Here is a 21,333-nt window from a genome sequence, read left to right as displayed (position 1 = left end):
GACTGGCACCCCATCCACCACCTTAACCATTCACTCTCTCCACCACTAACACACAGTGGCTGCAGTGTGTACCATCTAGCAACTTAGCAAGGCTCTTTTGACAGTACCTTCCAAACCCACAAACTCTACCACCTAGAAGGACAAGGGCCGCAGACAGATGGGAACACCACCACCTGCAAATACCCTTCCAAGTCACTCACCATCCTGACTTGGAAATATATCGGCCGTCCCTTCACTGTCACTGGGTCAAAACCCTGGAACTCCCTCCCTAACAGCGCTGTGGGTGTACCTACACCACATGGACTGCAGCGGTTCAAGAAGGCAGCTCACCACCACCTTCTCGAGGGCAAGTAGGGATGGGCATTAAATGCTGGCCCAGACAGCGGAGCCCACATCCCATGAATTAAGCGTTTTAAAAGTGCTTAATTGGCGCAGTGCTTCAAGACACCCTGAGCTTATGAAAAGCGGTCCTTAAATACAAATTCTTTCCATTTCCTTTCTTTCATATTCATACGTTACAATTCAGTTAATCTAGCCGCAGGCGCTCTTGCGTATGACACAGTGCGAGGTACCTGTCGGGTCTGGAGCACAATCGCGTTTTTGGAGGTGATGCTGAAGACGGCCGGGGTGGGTAGTCCGGGTCCGCTGACCGTCACTGTGAGGCTCGTTGCAGGGGAGAAGCTCTGAGCTGCAAACTGGGATAAGGCCTGGAGGGCGACCACCGTGTCCTAAAATCAAACGAACATATCGGAGAGTCCTGTGAGCGTTCTGCAAAGATATTCCCGGATAATGGCGAATAGCGGGGCTGGGTTCCCTCTATTCATTCATTTTAAACACAGGCAACGAAAACAAGAGGTGAACCTGAAGCTGGGAACAGAGCTTTACAATCACGTCCTAACTTAGTAAAATGTGGCAATTTGCAACACAGGCAGAGCAAGGCTGAAAAAATGTCCGTCTCCGGCAGATAAGAATGTGTTTTCTTTTTCCTCCAATGAGGGGGCTCCAGTTGTGCAGAGGGACGAGAGAAACTGGGATTGCTCTCCTTAGAGCAGAGAAAGTTAAGGAGAGATTTACAGAGGTTTTCAAAATAACAAGGGGTTTTACTGTGTAAATAAGGAGGGACAGTTTCCAACTGCAGGAGGGTTGGTAAACAGAGGAGACGGGTTTAAGATAATTGCCAAAGAACCAGCGGGGGAGAATTGTGTTCACTCAGCGAGTTGCTGTGATCTGGAACTCACTGCCTGAAAGGGCAGTGGAAGCAGATTCAGTAATAACTTTCAGAAGAGAATTGGATAAATAGTGAAAAGGGAAACATTTGCAGGATTCGAGGAAAGGGTAAGGGGGGAGTGGGGCTAATTTGTTAGTTCTTTTAAAGAGCCAGCACAGGCATAATGGGCTGAAGGGCCTCCTGCTGTGCAGTATGATTCTACAATTCTATTGCATACACATGAGCACGTACATTATTAAGCAAGCAGGAACAAAGGCTGCTTCAGGCCAGGCGCTGGACTGACGATCGCCATTGGCGGCATACCTGAGTTGAAGAGAAGCCTCCGAGGTGGTTCCTGCACTCGCTGAGCCACTGCATGATGGGGATCCCCTCCAGGAGCCTGCCCTGCCTCAAGTGCGACAACAGTGCATAGGCGGCAACCTCAATGTCTGACGAAAGGGGCTGCTGACTCCACCATGTGGAGCCTCTCTTTATGGGAGACGACCAGAACTTTACACCATCTGTGTCAAGAGAGAAGGACAGTGAGGAATGTTCACTCTGAAATGTGTTGGTTAAAAGGGAGTTCTTTCTCCCTTACCCCAACCAGCTCCACAGAGGTAACTGTGCGGAATAGATCCCTGCATAAAGCACGATTGATTTACACTACGCCCTGAATTTTCAGGATGCCGGGGCCCGGCCCCCGCCAACCGAAGAGATCCCACCGGCTCCAGCAACCCCGACGCTCTAACCTCTAATGAGTGTTGACTGGCACAAGGCAGGACTTCCGCTGGCACCGGGAGGAAGTCCCGCCCTGGCGAGCTGCTGGCCAATCAGAACAGCGCTGCAGGGGCTGGAAGGGGCACTGCAGCTAGCTGCTTGGAACTAAGCATTGAGAACCGGAGGAGGGGTAAGTGCCAGGCAGGGGTCCGGGGTTGTAGGGGGAAGGCCTAGGGTTTGTGAGGCAGGTACGATTGGGGTCTCGGAGGAATAGGTCAGATGGGGGAAGGTGGGGGGGGTGTCCAGAGGTCACCTAGTCCTAAGGGGAGGATGCTCCCAATCAGGAGAGGGCTTCTGATGGAGGTGCCCACCCACCACCTCAAGATTTCTGCCCGAGATCGAACTTTGTTCAATTTCTGGTTCCCTCCTCACCCCGACCATCTATCATCTGCCCGTCAGCCTAAAAATAAATGCCGGGTGGGAAAAGGTCCTTAGGTGGCCATTAAGTGGCTGCTTAAGGACCTTAATTGGGGCAATTCGGTCTGTCTGCCCCAGCATAAAATCGGGACCAGGTCAGGGCGAGAAGGAACCCAGAGGGAATCCTGTCCATGCAATTTCACACTCCCCCCACCACCTCAGAACCCGCTGGCGGGGTGAGCATAAAACTCTGGCCTATGTCTTATGCACATTTGTCCTTGGGATTTGGTAAAATCAAGGGTGCTATGGAAATATTCTCCACTTGCCTCAAATAGGTGCCATTGGAATAACAACAACCTTCATTTATATCGAGTCTTGAACTTAATGAAATAGTCCAAGGTTCTTCATTAGGAATGTTATCAGACTACAGTCCAAAACTAAGCCATGCTAAGATAGGTGACCAAAAGCTTGGCCAAGGAGGTAAGTTATAAGGAGGGATTCAAAGGTGAAGAGGGAGGGGGGATAGTTTATGGAGGGAATTCCAGAGTTTAGAGACCAGGCAGCTGAAAGTCCAGCTGCTGACGGTGAGGCGGAGGAAGTTGGGACTAGGCAAGAGCACTCAAGAAGCAAGACAAGATCAGTTCATCCAATCAGGACCCCATCCAACAGCTTAAATATTCACTCCTCTTACCATTAGCATATGAGGCTGCAGTGTGTAATGTCTATAGGGTGCACTGCAGCGGTCTATTGGGCTTCCCCAACAGCACCTTCTAAAACCCATGACCTCCACTACCGAGAAGGACAAGGCAGCCGGTGCATGGGAACAGCATCAACTCAAAATCCCCTCCAAATCACAAACCATCCCAGCTGGGATATATAGCGGCCATCCACTCATTATTGCTGGTTCAAAATCCTAAAGCTTCCCATTGAACAGCATTGTGCAATCAACGTCACCACATGGAGTGCAGCGGTTCAAGAAGTCGGTCCATCATCAATGGCAATGAGGGATGGACAGCAAATGCTGGTCTTGCCAACTTGCTCATCTTGTGAAAGACTTAAAAATGTCTGAAATATTTCCACCCGTTTCAAGGCTGCTGAAGTTTCAATCCTTTGGCATTAGCCGGTTACAAATAAATATGTTAGGGGTGAAATAAAACAAGGACTACGTGCTTTATCACAACGATGAAACATATGTTTGTCTACTCTGTCCACGAGATCCATTGACTCTTTGAATTAGAAAATAAAAGCTTTGTGAATTTACTGGTTTTTAAAGGGGGGGGGATGTGAAGAGGGAAATGGGTTTGGTATACTAACTAGTATTTTTCCTCACATCTTTGCAAAGGTCCCATGCACTCTTCAGTTTCTATTATCATGGGTTCATGCATCAGTCAGCACTGAAAAGGGAAGGTAAGACCATTCAATCCCTCAGACCTATTCTGCCATTCAGAAAGATCATGGCTGAACTGTATCTGGAGCTCCATTTACCTGCTTTGTTCTTGTAACTCTTACAAGACAAAAAACTATCTTTTTTCAAAAATTCATTCATGGGATGTGGGTGTCGCTGGCTGGGCCAGCATTTATTTCCCATTCCTAATTGCCCTTGAGAAGGTGGTGGTGAGCTGCCTTCTTGAACCACTGCAGTCCATGTGGTGCAGGTACACCCACAGTGCTGTTAGGAAGGGAGTTCCCGGATTTTGACCCAGTGACAGTGAAGGAACAGGGATATATTTCAAGTCAGGATGGTGAGTGACTTGGAGGGGAACTTGCAGGTGGTGGTGTTCCCATGTGCCTGCTGCCCTTGTCCTTCTAGATAGTAGTGGTCGTGGGTTTGGAAGGTGCTGTCGAAGGGGCCTTGGTGAGTTCCTACAGTGCATCTTGTAGATGTTACACACTGCTGCCACTGTGCTTCAGTGGTGGAGGGAGTGAACGTTTGTGGATGTGGTGCAAATCAAGCGGGTTGCTGTGCCCTGGATGGTGTCAAGCTTATTGAGTGTTGTTGGAGCTGCACTCATCCAGGCAAGAGAAGAGTATTCCATCACACTTCTGACTTGTGCCTTGTAGATGGTGGACAGGCTTTGGGGAGTCAGGAGGTGAGTTACTTGCCGCAGGATTCCTAGCCTCTGACCTGTTCTTGTAGCCACAGTATTTGTATGACTAGTCCAGTTCAATTTCTGGTCAATGGTAACCCCCAGGGTATTGATAGTGGGAGATTCAGTGATGGTAATGTCATTGATGTCAAGGGATGATGGCTATATTCTTTCTTGCTAGAGATGGCCATTGCCTGGTACTTGTGTGGCGCAAATGTTATTTGCCACTTGTCAGTCCAAGCCTGGATAATGTCTAGGTTTGCTGCATTTGGACATGGACTGCTTTAGTACCTGAGGAGTTGCGAATGGTGCTGAACATTGTGCAATCATCAGCGAGCATCCCAGCTTCTGACCTTATGATGGAGGGAAGGTCATTGATGGAGCAGCTGAAGATGGTTGGGCCTAGGACACTACCCAGAGGATATCCTGTGGTGATGTCCTAGAGCTGAGATGACTGACCTCCAACAGTCACAACCATCTTCCTTTGTGCTAGGTATGACTCCAACCAGCAGAGAGTTTTCCGCCGATTCTCATTGACTCCAGTTTTGCTAGGGCTCCTTGATGCCACATTTGGTCAAATGCTGCCTTGATGTCAAGGGCAGTCACTCTCACCTCACCTCTGGAGTTCAGCTCTTTTATCCATTTTTGAACCAACGCTGTAAGAGGTCAGGAGCTGAGTGGCCCTGGCGGAACTCAAACTAAGCGTCAGTGAGCAGGTTATTGCTAAACAAGCACCGCTTGATAGACCTGTTGATGACCGCTTCCATATCTTTACTGATGATCGAGAGTAGACTGATGGGGCAGTAATTGGCCGGGTTGGATTTGTTGTATTTTTTGTGTACGGGACATACCTGGGCAATTTTCCACACAGCCAGGTAGATGCCAGCGTTGTAGCTGTACTGGAACAGCTTGGCTAGGGGCCCGGCAAGTTCTGGAGCACAAACCTTCAGTACTATTGCCAATCTCAGTTTTGAAATGTTCAATTAATCCCTAGCCTCAACAGCTTTTTGGGGGAGAGTTCCAGATTTCCATATTCCTTTGTGTGAAGATGTGCTCCCTGACATAACCTAGCTCTAATTTTCAAGTTATGCCCCCTTGTTCTGGACTCCCCAACCAGAGGAAATAATCTGTAGCTGCTCCATCAACTGCTTGAATCATCATAAAAACCTCATTGAGAACATCCCTAATCTTTTATACTCTTGAGAAGTTGAGTGTGGACCAGTAGCAAACTAAACAAAAACACAAAGCTCCATGTATACCAGGCTTCCATCCTCAGCACCCTCCTTTACAGTAGCAAAGCTTGGACAACTTATGCAAGCCAAGAATAGCAGCTGAACAGCTTCCACTTCCGCTGCCCCAGGTGAATATTGGGCATCTCCTGGCAGGACAGAGGGCTGAACATGGAAGTACCCCAGTACTTCTTGAATCATGGAGACTCCACTGGCTGAGTAATGTAAGCTGAATGGGTGACAGCCGTATCCCCAAAGACATGCTCCCTGGTGAGCTTGCTATCGGCACAAGGTCAACAGGCTAGCCCATGCCTGTGATACAAGAATGTCTGCAAGTGAGACCTCAAGTTGACTGGGATCAGAGTCGATAGATGGGCAATCCTTGCTGTTGGCCAGAGAGCCTGGAGACGAGTGGCCAGGGAGGGCATGGAAAAAGCAGAGTGCAAAAGAAATGACCAGATGGTGGAAAAGAGAACCCACTGGAAGGAAAAAAAAAACATCAGGTGACCTCAGGCCAACACTATTCATCTGTGCCAGCTGTGGAAGGGATTTCCACTCACACATCGGCCCCTACAGCCACAACAGATCGTGTTCAATACAAAAGTGGCATGCACCCTGGGCGCAGTCCATTGTCTCCATCAAGGGAATACAAGCCAAGACTACAACTTAAACATTCAGGGAAATCAGCTGCCAACCCCAGTCAAAACATACGCTCAGTGTTTTATTCCCAAAGTCCAGTCTGACCAAAGACAACTCCAACCCACTGATAAAATATACAGATGTTATTTCAAAATGGCTGACTTTCTACTTTACCCTTCTCATCGGCTCTTCGATTTAACTCATCGAGGGCTTGTGTTGCAAAGCTGCTGTTGGCCAAGGTTAAAGCATACGTCACAAGGGAGAGGGTGTAGTTGCTGCTGATTCCATTTTGTAGCTTGTCTTCGAGATATGTTACAGAGTCTGACACCTGACTTGAAACCTTGCTCTGCAAGAAACAGTATTCAAAAGCATTGTCAAGCCAGGCTAACAAAGTGGAAAAGAAGAAATAGAGAAATGGTGCTACATTATCGATGGAGTGTAAAGTGCTTTAAGGAATGATAGCATATCAACATCCTGGGGATTACCATTTACCAGAAACTGAACTGGATTAGCCATTAAAAACTGTGTCTACAAGAGCAGCTCAGAGGCTCGGAATCCTGTGACGAGTAACTCACCTCCTGACTCCCCAAAGCCTGTCCACCATCTACAATGCACAAGTCAGGAGTGTGACAGAATACTCCACATTTTCCTGGATGAGTGCAGCTCCAACAACACTCCAGAAGCTTGACACCATCCAGGACAAAGCAACCCACTTAGTTGGCACCCCATCCACAAACATACATTCACTCCACCACCGACACACAGTGGCAGCAGTGTGCACCATCTACAAGATGCACTGCAGGAACTCACCAAGGGTCCATACACAGTGCCTTCCAATCCCACAACCACTATCATCTAGAAGGACAAGGGCATCCGACACATGGGAACACCACCACCTCCAAGTTCCCCTTCAAGCCACTCACCATCCTGACCTGGAAATATATCACCATGGGTCAAGAAGGCAGCTCACCACCATCTTCTCAAGCGACACCCACACCAAATGAATGAATATAAAAAATTACATCTTCAGGCTCATAAAGGTCAAACTGTTATTGTGCTGGATGACAGAGTAGGCTCAGATAATAGATTAGCAATGGGAAATATTTTCAATAAACCTTCTGTCTCCACCTGTTATCTTGCTTCCTCCTCTTACTGGTGCTGAGCACCAACAATACTTTTGGCATTTCCATCAAACAACCAGGCTTCACAAGTGAGGTCAAAGAGGCTATTCCATCAACAACAATGTACCATGAGGGGGAAGCCAAATTGCACTCAAAGTCAATTCCCTCAACCACTGCCACACCATGGCTTCACTGGAAACCTTCTACTGGATGCACTGCGTCATCTCATCCAGGCCACTTATCTCAACAGCACCTCACAGTCCTGTAACCCCCTATGATTGAGCAGAGTCAAAGCAGTCATAACATAGAACCTCCAAATTCCTCACGCATTATCCTGGCTTGTACATTTATGAACTGTCCTCTCATCATCAATGGCTCAAAATTCTGGGTCTCCCTACTTTCTATAGTGGGAATGCCTTCACCACATGGGCTGCAACGATTTAAGAAGGTAGCTCACCATCTCAAGGGCAATTAGGAGCAGGTAATAATTGCTGGCCTAGCCAGTACAAGTTTCTTTGTTTACGTCAACCAGTTTTTTAAAATAAATATTGATCCACTATTGATCCTAGCTCTGAAGAAAAGTCATACAGACTCAAAACGTTAACTCTGTCTTTCTCTCCACAGATGCTGTTAGACCTGCTGAGCATTTTCTGTTCTTGTATTGATCCATCAAAATTGAAATTTCCTGGTGGGGCCAGAACTGAGGGATTGGTAATAGAAGAAACGGATAAGAGGGGAAGTTTTGACAGCGACACAAGATGGGGGGAGAGATGGAGTGGTTCCAAAGCATTGTACCTAACACTGAGCATGGAATACAAACAGTCACGTGGTAGTACAGAAGTTGAATATTATTGAAAAGAGCAACATGTTGCCGAAGTCTTTCATCTTGCACTTATCAGGACAAATGCAAAAATGCCAAATTTCAAATGAATACAACAATTTATACCACAGGAGAAAAGGGTACTGATTGTTGGCAAGTCGACTCTGATTGGCCAAGGCATTGCCATGGAGAAAGCATTGGGGAACTATTGGCTTTCCAGGCTCCCGGGTAATTCAAAAAAAAGGGCACAAGGCTTGAACACATTATTTTTGTTTGCAGAGAACAAATCCCTGTATTGGAATATGTTTTGCTTTTAGCACGCATAAATGAGCCACATTATGAGCTCAACTGATTATTTCAAATGGTTGTTAGTGTAGCTATTAGCGCAGTCAGGATTGTTCAGCAAGCACTGCCCGATCACTTAATTACACCTAACAGCAGGTGTTTTGTTTTGGGTTTTGCAAGTGCATATTGGTTGAATATGGTTTTTTACTCTGTCCCCAGTCCCTGTCAGGCTTGCAAATAGTATTGCTGAGTTGACCCTGAGGCCTCGAACCAGACATTCTTGTTGCATGCAATAATCAGAAAGTCATTAGGTATTCCACAATATACAGGCAAAAGCTTCAGCAACATGTTTCCCTATTCATGGAATAATAACTTATTTAGGAAACATTACAAAGACCACCAAACATACCAGGTAGCTCTGATCCTCCAAAAGAGCTGTCAGTATGTAAGCGGTGAGGGATATAGGTCCACTCTGCCCTCCCTGAAGCTCCGAGTGGATAACTCGCCCAGGCTCCGAGAATTCGCCGATTTCATCCTGATGTCTCATTATCCAGTAAATAGTTTCATCCAACACTGATGTGTCAATGTAGATAAAGCTCTGAGCCTGCAAGAAACACCTCAGCACAAAGGCAGACAACCTTTTTCAGGGAAAAAAAAAAATTTCAAATGACATTTAAGACCACGGTCCTGGTCCACATATCATAAAAGGGATATAGAAGTAGTGGAGAAAATGCAGAATAGATTTACAAGGGTAATTCCAGAACTGAGAAATTATAACTATCAATAAGGAGACAGGGTCTCTTTTCTCTAGGGTAGAGAGGGTTGAGAGGTGACATGATAGAGATCTTTAACGTTATGGAGGGGTCCAACAAGTAAAGGTAAATCTGCTAGTGGGGAGTCTAAAATTAGGGGCCACAAATATAAGATAGTCACTAATAAGGGAAACACAGAAATGTTTCTTATAGCTGAAAGGTCAGAACCCAGAGGACAAAGATTAAAGGCAAAAGAGCCAGAGGACAGACGGGGGAAGTTTTTTGATTCTCTTTACACAGCGAGTTGTTATGATCTGGGATGTGCTGCCTGAAAAGACGGTGGGAACTAGTTTTATTGTCCATCCCTAATTGGCCTCCATTCCTCCTCCTTCATTTTTGTTCTCGCTCTCTCCCCATTCCTTCAATTATCTTTGTCTCTCCTCCTTCACTTCATAAAGGAAATTGCAAGGGTATGAAGACAAATTTGGCTAAAGTGGACCAGGAAAATAGGTTAAAAGGTAAGATGGTAGGGAAGCAGCGGCAGACATTTAAGGATCTAATTAATAACTCTCAACAAAGATATATTGCATTGAGAAAGAAAGACCCTATGCAAAGGATGCACTATCTGTGATTAACTAAGGAAGTTAAGGATGGTATCAAATTGAAAGAAAAGTCGTACAATGCTATGAAGAATAGTGGCAGACCAGAACATTGGGAATTTTTTAGAAACGAGCAAAAGATGACTAAAAAGAAAAGAGGGAAAAATTGGATTATGAGTGAAAATAGCAAGAAATATAAAAACAGACTGCAAAAGCTTCTACAAGTATATATAAAGGAAGAGAGTAGCTAAAGTTAGCATTGGTCCCTTAGAGGGTGAGAATTGGGAATTACAATGGGAAACAAGCAAATGGCAGAGACTTTGAACAAGAACGTTGTACTTGTTTTCACGTATAAGACACAAAAAGCACCCCAAGAATAGTAGAAAATCAATAGGCAAAAGGGAAGGTGGAACTTAAAACAATCACTATCACTGGAGAACACGTATTAGGAAAACTAATGGGACTAAAGGTTGACAACACCTTGGGCCTGAAGGCCTGCATCTTAGGGCCTTAAAAGAAGTGGCAGCAAGGAAAGTGGATGTATTGGTTGTAATACTCCAAAATGTCCTAGATTCTTGAAAGAACCCAGTGGATTGGAAAACCGCAAACATTCAAGAAAGGAGGGAGACAGAAAGTAGGAAACTATAGGCCAGTTAGCCTAATATCTGACATTGGGGAAATGCTAGAATCCATTATTAAGGAAGTAGGAGAAGGACATTTAGAAAATCATAATACAATCAGGCAAAGTCAACATGGTTTTGTGAAAGGGAAATTGTGTTTAACAAATTTATTAGAGTTCTTTGCGGCTGTAGCAAAGAGGGTGGATAAAGGCAAACTAGTAGATGTAGCGTATTTGGATTTCCAAAAGACATTAAATAAAGTGCCACATAAAAGGTTATTACAGAAGATAAGAGTCCATGGTGTTGAGGGTGACATATTAGCATGGATAGATGATTGGCTAACAGGAAACAGAGAGTCAGGATAAATGGGTCATTTTCAGGTTGGCAAACTGTAATTAGTAACATGTTGCAGGGATTAGTGCTGGGACCTCAACTATTTTCAATCTATATTAATGACTTGGTTGAAGGGACCAACTGTTGTAGCCAAATTTTCTGATAATACTTATATAGGTTGGAAAGCAAGTTGTGAGGAGGATACAAAGAGTCTCCAAAGAGATATTGATAGGTTAAGTGAGTGGGCAAAAGTTTGGCAGCTGGGGTATAATGTTGGAAAATATAGGATTGTCCACTTTGGCAGGAAGAATAGAAAAACGGAATATTATTTAAATGGAGAAAGACTGCAGAATGCTGTGGATCTGGGTGCCCTCGTACATGAATCACAAAAGGTTAGCATGCAGATATAGCAAGTAATAAGGAATCAAATTTGGGTGGTTGGCCTTTATTGCAAGGATGGATGGAGTATAAAAGTAGGGAAGTCTTGCTACAACAGTACAGGGCATTGGTGGGATCACACATAGAGAACATTGTGTGCAGTTTTGATCTCCTGACTTAAGGAGGAATATACTTGCATTGGAGGCAGTTCAGAGAAGGTTCACTAGGCTGATTCCTGAGATGAAGGCATTGTCTTGTGAGGAAAGGTTGAGCAGGTTAGGCCTAAACTCATCGGAGTTTAGAAGAATAAGAGCTGAACTTATTGAAACATATAAGATTCCGAGGGGGCTTGACAGGGTAGATGCAGGAAGGGTGTTTCCTCTTGTGGGAGAGTATAGAAATAGGGGGCACAGTTTAAAAGTAAGGGGTCTCCCATTTAAAATGGAGATGAGGAGGAATTTCTTCTCTCAGAGGGTCATTAATCTTTGGAATTCTCTTCCCCAGAGAGCAGTGGAGGCTAGGTTATTGAATATATTCAAGGCTGATTTCGACAGAATTTTTATCTATAAGGGAGTCAAGGGTTATGAGGGGAGTTGCAATCAGGAAAGTGGGACAAAGTCCACAATCAGGTCAGCCATCATTTTATTGAATGACAGAGCAGACTCAAGGTACCAAATGGCCTGCTCCTGCACTTTCTCTCTTTTTCCCTTCCTTCCTCCCATCCTCCTTTCCTTCTTCCCTTTCCCTTTCCTCCACCCCCCTCCCTTCCTCCCTCCCTCTCTCCATCTCTTCCTTCCTTCCTGTCTCTCTCTCTTTCTCCTTTACAGCTCCCTCTTTATCTCTCATCATATGTGCCTCACTCTTCATTCCTGTCTCTCTCCTCTTTCTGGCTTTCTTCCTTGTCTTCTACGCTTTTGCCTGTCCTTCCGTTTCTCATTCTTCACTCTCTCTTTGTTCCTATTGCTCCCTCCTGCTCCTTCAAGTCTGACCTATTGTCTCCTCATCTTCACTTTCTAACTTTGTTTTCCCTCATTTCATTTTTTCTCCTCTCTCTCTCTCACTCTTCTCTTCTGGCTTTTTCTCCGTCTCTCCTTTTGCTCCTCCTTCATTTATGTTGTTTTCCCTCTTCCTTCATTTATGACTTTCTTTCTCTCTCTGCCTAAAATTAACTATGCTCTTATAAAACACTCCATGTCTTGAATGAATTAATAAGTTGTTAGGAATAACCAAGCACTCACATGCCGTCAGAAACTTTATGAGACTCAGCAAAAAAAAATATTTGACATTAGGCAACGCCCTGCTTTCTCAGATCAGTTTCTGAAACATGAGTCACTTAAGAGCTGAATAATATCAATAAACAGATCTCAGTAGACTGTGAAAGGTTGTTAGCTCTACATAATTTCGATGTTGTTATGCGGTTTTAAAGTGGATATGAAATGTTGGAAGCTTTCCAATGTTGCTTACTTCCCTGCAAGATTACTGACCACAAAAGGCTCAGTTTAGTCAAAAATGAGCAATGTTTATCTGTGACTGGGCCATTGCACAAATACTTTAACCTTTTTTTTTCAAATCATTGAGCAATGGAACAAAGTGGTTATACATTTACTGTATTAGGTATTCCATGTTCAAAAGCCTCCAATTGTGCATTTTGCATGTTTACTACTCTTTGAAAGGTGCAACTGATTAATTCAAAGAGCAGCCTTATCAAGACTCGAGGAAGAGGGAGGTTATGTAAGGACCGCAGGAGAAGCAAAAGAAGCTATTGTATTTACTCGTGAATTATGAGTCGGTTTGTCTTTTCTAGCAGAGTGCCTACTGAGCGGATGGAGGGTAGAATATCTGAGGCTTAGGAAGAGCAAAACTGGATATTTTAGAAAAGTATTAACCATAGTAATATCAACATGTGAGAGAGAATGAGACAGCAAGAGCGAGGCAAGAGAGCAAGAACGAGAGCAAGGCAGAGAAAGTGAGAGAGAATGAAAGAGCAAAAGAGAGATTGTGAGAGAACAAGAGTACCAGAGAGAAAGAGAAGGAAACAGGAGAAAGTGAGAGAACAAGAGGCAGGGAAAGAAAGCAAGAGAGAAGGAGCAAAAGACAAAAATGTTGTAACAAAAATAGAGAACTTGGAAGTTAGACGTCAGAGAAAGTTCAGCTATCCAATAATCCAAAGTGTGGGCTTTAATTGATAGTTGGCAGCTAGTTTCTCTTTCTATTAAATTTCCTATTTAAAATAAAGTAAAGTGCTTCATATTTATTTATGTGAATTGGTCATTCCTTCCTAGTGTATTCCCTACTGATAGTAATCCCCTCGATGTTCTTCAGTAATTAAACTGAAGAAAAATAGTTATAAATCTTGCAACAGCTTGTTGGGTTGGCTCCACAGTCAAGAGAATGAGATCTTTGTAGCCAGGGTTACAAATGGGAGGGGCCTTCAGTTATTTTCCACCAAAAACCTTCTTACCAAGTACTTCCAGAATAATCAGAATTTCCAAACGCGCTGAAGGAACCATCAGATCTTTGGTATGTCAACTCCCTTTGGTAACCTGAAAAACAAGATTGTTGCTTGAGAACTGGATTTAACATTGAGAAAGAAATTGGATCCAATTGTTGATTCGGCAGGGAGTCAGATATGAATGATATACTTGAATTGGAGGTGGTATAGCAAAGGTTCACTAAATTGGTCCCTGGAATGAGGGGGCTGTCCAATGATGACAGACTGAGTAAATTGGATTTATATTCTCTTGAGTTTAGAAGAATGAGAGGTGATCTCATTGAATCATACAAGGTTCTGAAGGGGCTTCATAGGGTAGACAATGAGAGATTGTTTCCATCAGTTGGGGAATCTAAAACATGGGAGCACAGTCTCAGGATAAGGGGTCTATCATTTAGTACTAAGATGAGGAGAAATTACTTCACTCAAAGGGTTGTGCATCTTTGGAATTCTCTACCCCAGGGGGTTGTGGATGCTCCATTGTTGAATACATTTAAGGCTGGGATAGATGGGCTTTTGGTCTCTCAGGGAATCAAGAGAAATGGGCAGTGTGCAGGAAAATGGAGTTGATCAGCCATGATCGTATCAAATGGTGGAGCAGGCACAATGAACCATGTGATCTACTCCTGCTCCTATTTCTTGTGTTCTTATGGCTATTGCAGGTAAGAAAGCAATATAAAGAAATCGACAGAGCAGGTATAATAATTAAACAGACACAAAAGAAACTTCCAAAGGTTGAATGATTTTTTTATCACACATACTTTATTATGTGCATATGAATTCATCTCCAGAGGATCGCTCGAGGTGAAAGCTAAAACTAAACATCGTTCATCTCTGCCTCTGACTGTGTCTCTGCTTCTCCAACACTTAATTCTTTCTGTCACCATCCTTCCGTTTTTCTTTCCTCCATTCTCTATCTCCATATCATGATCACTCATTCACACTAGGGGGAATAGAAGATTCCCTCAGCTCACTAGCTGTTAGCGACCTTGGCAAACAGAATGGGAAGATTTTCTATAGTCACATTTCTAATGAAATTTCAACTACTTCTTCACATAGTTGTCTTTCTCATCTCACTAGAAACACAGTACAAGCAGCAAACTCCAGGAGCAGCAGCAAGTGCTGGGAACTCTCAGCAACAACTCCCATTCACCCATCAGCCATGTGCTCTTTGACATTGACTCCCTGTCCATCAAGGCCACAAATTTCAATTTTCATTCTTATCTTCAAATTCCTTCACAGCCTAACCCTTCCCATATCTCTTACTTCCTCCCATCTTATAAGCACCCCGAGATCTCTGTGTTCCTCCATTGCTAACCAGTTGAACATCCTCAATGTCCTTCACCCATCCCTAAACCTCTCTCTTTAAGATGCTCCTTAAAGTCTACCTCTCTGATCCTCACTTGTCATAGTATCTCCTGGTGTGAATCTGCATCACGTTTTGTTTGATAACACTTCTGTGAAGCTCTTTGGGTAGTTTTACTCTGTTAAAGGTGTTACATAAACAAGTAGTTGTAGCTTGCTATTTGCCTATTTCAGGCTCAGTCTTTCTCTATTTTTTTTTATTCTGTCATAAGATGTGGGCATTGTTGGCAAGGCCCACATTTGTTACCCATTCCTAATTGCCTTTGAGCTGAGTGGCCTTTAGGCCATTTCAGCGGGCAGTTAGGAGTCAATTATCTTGCTATGTGTCTGGAGTCGCATGTAGTTAGGCCAGGTAAATAGTGAACCAAATGGGTTTTTACAATAATTGATGACAGTTTCATGGTCACCATCACAGAGGCGAGCTTTCAGTCCCAGGTTTAATAATTAATTGAATTTAAATTCCAGCAGCTGCCAAAGTGGGATTTGAACCCATGGGGAGAATTTTCTACCCGTCGGGAGGGTTGTGTGGGAGCGGGCGCGGGCGTGCGTGCAGTCGATCGACGCCTGCGATCGGCTGGGCGCTGCCATTTTACGTGGGCGGGGCCCATTAAGGCCTGCCCAGCGTGACGCTCGCCCGGAAGCGCTGAGCTCTCCCCGTGCGGGCGGGGGTGGTGGTTACCTGAGTTGGGGAGTGCGCTCTTTCGCGCATGCGTGTGAAAGAGCACAGAAATGTCCCTGAGGCACAGAGCTGCCTCAGGGAGATTAGTTTAAGTTTAAAACATCTTAATAAAGGAAAAATAATTTTTTTAGGACATGCTCCCCTGATGTGAAACTCTCACGTGAGTTGGGACAGGTCTATGAATTTTATTTAAAAATTTTTCAAACCTTTAAAAACCTTCATGAAACCTCATCCCGCCCGCGGATGAGGTCCCATGAAAAGTGCGAAGGCCGCCTGGGCTCTTCGCCTGCCCCGACGACCTTAAGGTTGGACGGGCAGCTCAGTTTATTGTTTTAGTTGATAGTTACATGGCCTTACTAGCCAAACTGGGTGCGCGCCCGCAGAACTGAAAACCTAAATGACGTGCGGTGACGTCAGGACGCACACGCCTGATGTCACCCCGCATCATATTACACCTCAGCGAGCGGGCCCCACCCCCGCTTGCCAAGCTGAAGATTCTGCCCCATGTTTCCAGAGCCATAGCCTGGGCTTCTGGATCACTAGTCTAGCGATATGACCACGACACCACCGTCTCCCCATTTCTCTCCCTCTCTCTCAGTAAGTGTTCCATTTTTGTCACTCATCTTCCTATGTAATGCCTATCACACAGAGGCATTTACTGAGTTAGTTTTGTTATCATTTTTCAACCCCCTCCCCCAGAACAGCCACCAGGACTGCAGCCAACATTCACTGAATCAGGCACAAGGACTGTGTTGTGGCTGAACAGGTCAGGCTTTGAGGAGATGTTTCAAGGTGCATGAGGGAATCTAGCAATGAAGGTGTAAGCTGAGAAAGATAACGCAGGAAGGGTTAAAGGACTGAAAAGCTTGCATTTATATAACACCTTTTGCAACCTCAGGGCATTTTACAGCCACACTTGAAGCACAGTCACAGTTGTAAAAACACGGTGATTAATTTGCACACAGCAAGCTCATAGAAACAGCAATGAGATAATAAACTGACATTTGTTTATTCTTATTATTTATTTATATTTATTCTTGAATCAAAAGCAGACTGCCAAGGGCACTGGAGAGAACTCCCCTGCTCTTCTTTGAAATAGATCTTTTACATCCACCTGATGAGGCCTCAGTTTAATGCCTCACCTGAAAGGGGATACCTCAGACAGTACAGCACTCCAATAGAGAGTCAACCTAGAGTCCGCTCAAATCTCTAGGAGGGGACTTGAATCCACAACCCTTTGACTCAGAGGTAAGAGTACTGTCCACTGAACCAACACTGACACTGTTGGGCTTGGGCTGGGTCTGAAGCAATGAACTACTGCAAAAAAGCTGTGTGGTCTTCCTGTTGGAGGCCTGGTAGATCTGGAGCCATAACCCCAAAGCCTTGGAGCACGCAAGTGCGAGAGGGAAATTGGATTTAAGGGCTTCACTGGGAGTCGGGTTTGAGGAGTAAAAGGCTCCAGAGTACGAGGCTGAGGCAGACTGTTGGCATGTTCCTGAAAGTGGCTCTCAAAGCAAAAAGGCTAGTGAGAACCACCGTCATGATCATCACAATGCAAAACCCACCTTGGATCATGTACGACAAAGCTTTCTCCTTAATCTCTTCATTCACTTGATTTATGGCTGTGAAGTATTGTAAAATGTAGACATTCGGAGCAAATCTGATCATGTTTTGTTCGCCACATCCATAAGGCATCTGGAGCAGGTCCTCTAAACCATTAATGGAAGGTCCAAGGATATCACCTGAAAGAAACAATTGATTGTTATAATCCATTTAGTTGCTATTTGAACTGCAATTGCCACATGTTGGCCCAGTTCCCAGAAAACGCAAATCCTGCTATAAATAAAGTACAAGTCTAGACATAAAATATACATTTTATAAAATGCTCTTGAAGTATCAAATTAAGCCATGAAGAAGAAGCTACAGTGCACAGACACGATGTGGATAACAAGTTAGGCAGTGGATAGAATGGACAGGAGATTCCTTGTTACCCAGCCACTAGCGATCAATTTCCATCTGGTTATTCCCTGAATAGGCAGGGCACTGAGCAGAGTGCAGATGATTCCCCTGGGGGAGTGAGGGGTAGAGGCTGATCGCCCACGCTCTGAAGTCCCAGCACGCTGCTTAATGATTTATTTACTCTAATGGCAGGTTTCTTTCCCTGGGTGACTGGCTCAAGTGGCCATTCTTCAGGTGGTCAACTCTGAGGGCAAGCGTTGCTCAATAGAGGTCACGGGTGTGAAATCAGGGGACAGAGGTACCAGGGGATGCAGGTACCAGGGGACCCAAGCGTGTAGGACCCAATGCACCAGGTGACTCAGGTATATGGTGGTCCAGGCATCAGGTGACTCAAGTATAATAGGGCCCAGGTGTAAGGAGAACTTCACCTTGACGTGTTCCAGCCAAAAAAAAATGGGAGGGTTTGGCAGGGTGGGGACTGGAGGGTGGAAGAATCACAGAATCACAAAATCTTTACAGGACTGAAGGAGGCCATTCAGCCCATCGAGCCTGCATTGGCCCTCTGAAAGAGCTTTCGACTAGTCCTACTCTTCTGCCTTATCTCCTAACCTTGCAGGTTCTCTCTTTTCACATAGCAATCCAATTCCTTTTCGAATACTTTGAACGGACCTGCGTCCACCATATACAAACATCCAAACATATGAAGATGGAGCAGGAGTAGGCCACTCAGCCCCTCAAGTCTGCTCCTCCATTCAATAAGATTATGGTTTATCCGATTGTAACCTCCCGCCTACCCTCGATAAATTTTCACCCCCTTGTTAATCAAGAATCCATCTAGCTATGCCTTAAAAACATTCAAAGACTCTGCATCCACTGCCTTTTGAGGAAGAGAGTTCCAAAAACTCATGACCCTCTGAGAAAAAATTTCTCCTCATCACTGTCTTAAATGAACGACCCCTTATTTTTTAAATCGTTATCCCTAGTTCAAGAATCTCTCACAAGAGGAAACATCCTCTCCACGTCCACTCTGTCAAGACCGCTCAGGATCTGAAATGTTTCAATCAAGTCTCCTCTTACTCTCCTAAATTCCAATGGTTACAAACTCAACCTGCCCAACCTTTCCTCATAAGACAACCTATCCAATTCTGGTATTCATCTAGTAAATCTTCTCTGAACTGCTTCTAATGCATTTATATCCTTCCTTAAATAAGGAGACCAATACTGTACACAGTACTCCAAATGTGGTCTCACCAGTGTCCTGTACAACTGAAGCATAACCTCCCTACTTTTGTATTTAATTCCCCTCGCAATAAATGATAATATTCTATTAGCTTTCCCAATTACTTGCTGTACCTGCTTACCAGCCTTTTCTGATTCATGCAGTAGGACACCCAGATCCCTCTGAATCTCAGAGCTCTGCAATCTCTCATGATTTAGATAATATGCTTCCTTCTTATTCTTCCTGCCAAAATGAACAATTTCACACTTGCCCACATTACACTCCAATTGCCAGGACTTTGCCCACACACTTAACCTATCTATGCCATTTTGGAGCATCCTTAAGTCCTCTTCTCAACTTACCTTCATACTTATCTTTGGGTCATCATCAAATTTAGCAACCATACCACCAAGTCATTTATATAAATGGTTAAAAAGTTGAGCCCCCAGCGCTGTTCCCTGCGGCACACCACTTGTTACACCCTACCAACCAGAAAAAAATCCATTTATGGCTACCCTCTGTTTCCTGTTAGCTAGACAATCTTCTATCCATGCCAACATGTTACCATCTACACATTGAACTTTTACTTTCCACAATAACCTTTGATGTGGCACCTTATCAAATATCTTCTGGAAATCTCAGTACATCCACCAGTTCCCCTTTATTCACAGCACGTGTGAATCCTTTAAAGAACCCCAGAAAATTGGTTAAAGATGATTTCCGTTTCACAAAACCATGTTGACTCTGCCTGGTTGCCTTTACTGTTTCTTAGTGCCCTGCCATAACATCTTTAATAATAGCTTCTAACAGTTTCCCTATGACAGATGTTAAGCTAATTGGCCTGTAGTTTCCTGCTTTCTGGCTCTCTCCCTTTTGGAATAAAGGAGTTACATTTGCTATTTTCCAATCTAATGGGACCTTCCCTGAATCGAGGGAGTTTGGAAAATTAAAACCAAGGTATGGACTATCTCACCAGTCACTTCTTCCGAGATCCCAGGATGAAGTTTATTAGAACCTGAGGATTTGTCAGTCCGCAGCTCCAACAATTTTCTCCATACCACTTCCCTGATGGTTATAATTTTCCTGAGTTCCTCCCTCCCTTCCATTTCCTGATTTACAGCTATTTCTGGGATGTTCTATGGTTCCTTGTATCCTCTATTGTGAAGATCAATGCATAACACCTGTACAATTCATCTGCCATCTTACTTTCCATTATTAATTATGCAAACTCACTTTCTATAGAACCATCACTCACTTTAACACTTTTCTTATTTAAATATCTATAGGAACTCTTACTATTCATCTTTATATTTCCAGCTAGTTTTCACTCGCACTCTAACTTTTCCCTCCATATTAATCTTTTTGTCATTCTTTGCTAATCTTTATATTCTGTCCAATCCTCGGACCTGCCACCCATCTTTGCGCAAGTATATGCTTTTTCTTTAGTTTGATACTGTCGTTAACTTTTTTTAGTTAACCACGGATGGCGGGTCCTCTCCTTGGAAGTTTTCTTTCTCATTGGAATGTATCTACTCTGTGTATCCTGAAATATCCCTTTAAAGGTCTGTCACTGCATCTCTACTGACCGACCTCTTAACCTAGTTTGCCAGCCCACTTTGGCTAATTCTGCTTTCATGCCCCTAAAATTTCCCAGTCATTTAAAATAGAGCTGCAATTACACAGCAAGATCCCACAAAGAGCAATGAGACAAATGATCAGATCAGCTATTTCAGTTATATCGGGCGAGGGATAAATACTGGCCAGGAGAACGGGGACGGTTCCTCTGGTCTCCTTCAAAATAGCGCTGCTGGATATTTTATCGAGCAGACAGGATTCTTGGTTTAAGGCAGCAACACCGAGAGTGCAGCACTCCCTCTGGGAGCATCAAGGGAGGTTTCGCCCTCAAGTTTTTGGAGCAGCTCCTGAAACCATGACCTTGTGGCTCAGAGGCGAGAGCGCTGCCCACTCAGCCAGGGCTGACACTGAAAAATGCAATAAAGAGTTTTCAACTGTAGATATTAATCAAGTGTCCTTGGATGAAAAATGTGGAAAGTACTGTATGGAAGGGCCTAAGCTGACGAGAACTCTCCAGCTAGAGTTACCTAAGCTAATCCCATTTTCCTGGCTCGAACCCTGGCCCATTTGTATTTCAATTATGTGGTGGCCCCCAAGGGAGTCAGTAACTCATTTGGTAAGCCTTTAAGGCTGTTGGAGCCTAGGCTTTAAAGGGAAATGGAGTCCCATGCAACAATGTAGTTCAGGGTCATTTGTTTTCCGTTGGAAGCCTCCACATTGCGATCACCCAGGCACAAGATTCTGTTGAGAAAGAGCTTCCGTAGTGTTTGGGCAAACGCTGCTGAGGTCAGTGATAGATGCTCAATAAATATTTACTGCACAGGAAGAGCTTTGTTAGCAG

At 44.3% G+C, this 21,333-nt stretch overlaps 1 protein-coding gene across 1 annotated transcript in view; it reads right to left on the bottom strand.

Moving 5' to 3' along the window:
• Nucleotides 1–21,333, bottom strand: part of cd109 (CD109 molecule) — a 103,621-nt gene that overhangs the window by 22,822 nt on the left and 59,466 nt on the right. The window contains exons 15-20 of the mRNA XM_078557540.1: nt 17,305–17,481; nt 13,666–13,747; nt 8,932–9,160; nt 6,471–6,642; nt 1,532–1,728; nt 573–728 (exon numbers count right to left, since the gene is read on the bottom strand). Coding sequence (XP_078413666.1) covers nt 573–728; nt 1,532–1,728; nt 6,471–6,642; nt 8,932–9,160; nt 13,666–13,747; nt 17,305–17,481 — 1,013 coding nt within the window. The remainder of the gene's footprint in view (nt 1–572; nt 729–1,531; nt 1,729–6,470; nt 6,643–8,931; nt 9,161–13,665; nt 13,748–17,304; nt 17,482–21,333) is intronic.

Source organism: Cetorhinus maximus, chromosome 14 (assembly GCF_964194155.1).
Source record: "Cetorhinus maximus chromosome 14, sCetMax3.hap1.1, whole genome shotgun sequence".
In the NCBI taxonomy this organism is placed as follows: Eukaryota; Metazoa; Chordata; class Chondrichthyes; order Lamniformes; family Cetorhinidae; genus Cetorhinus; species Cetorhinus maximus.
Note: the sequence above shows the minus strand (reverse complement) of the source record. Positions and strands in the feature narration are given on the sequence as shown.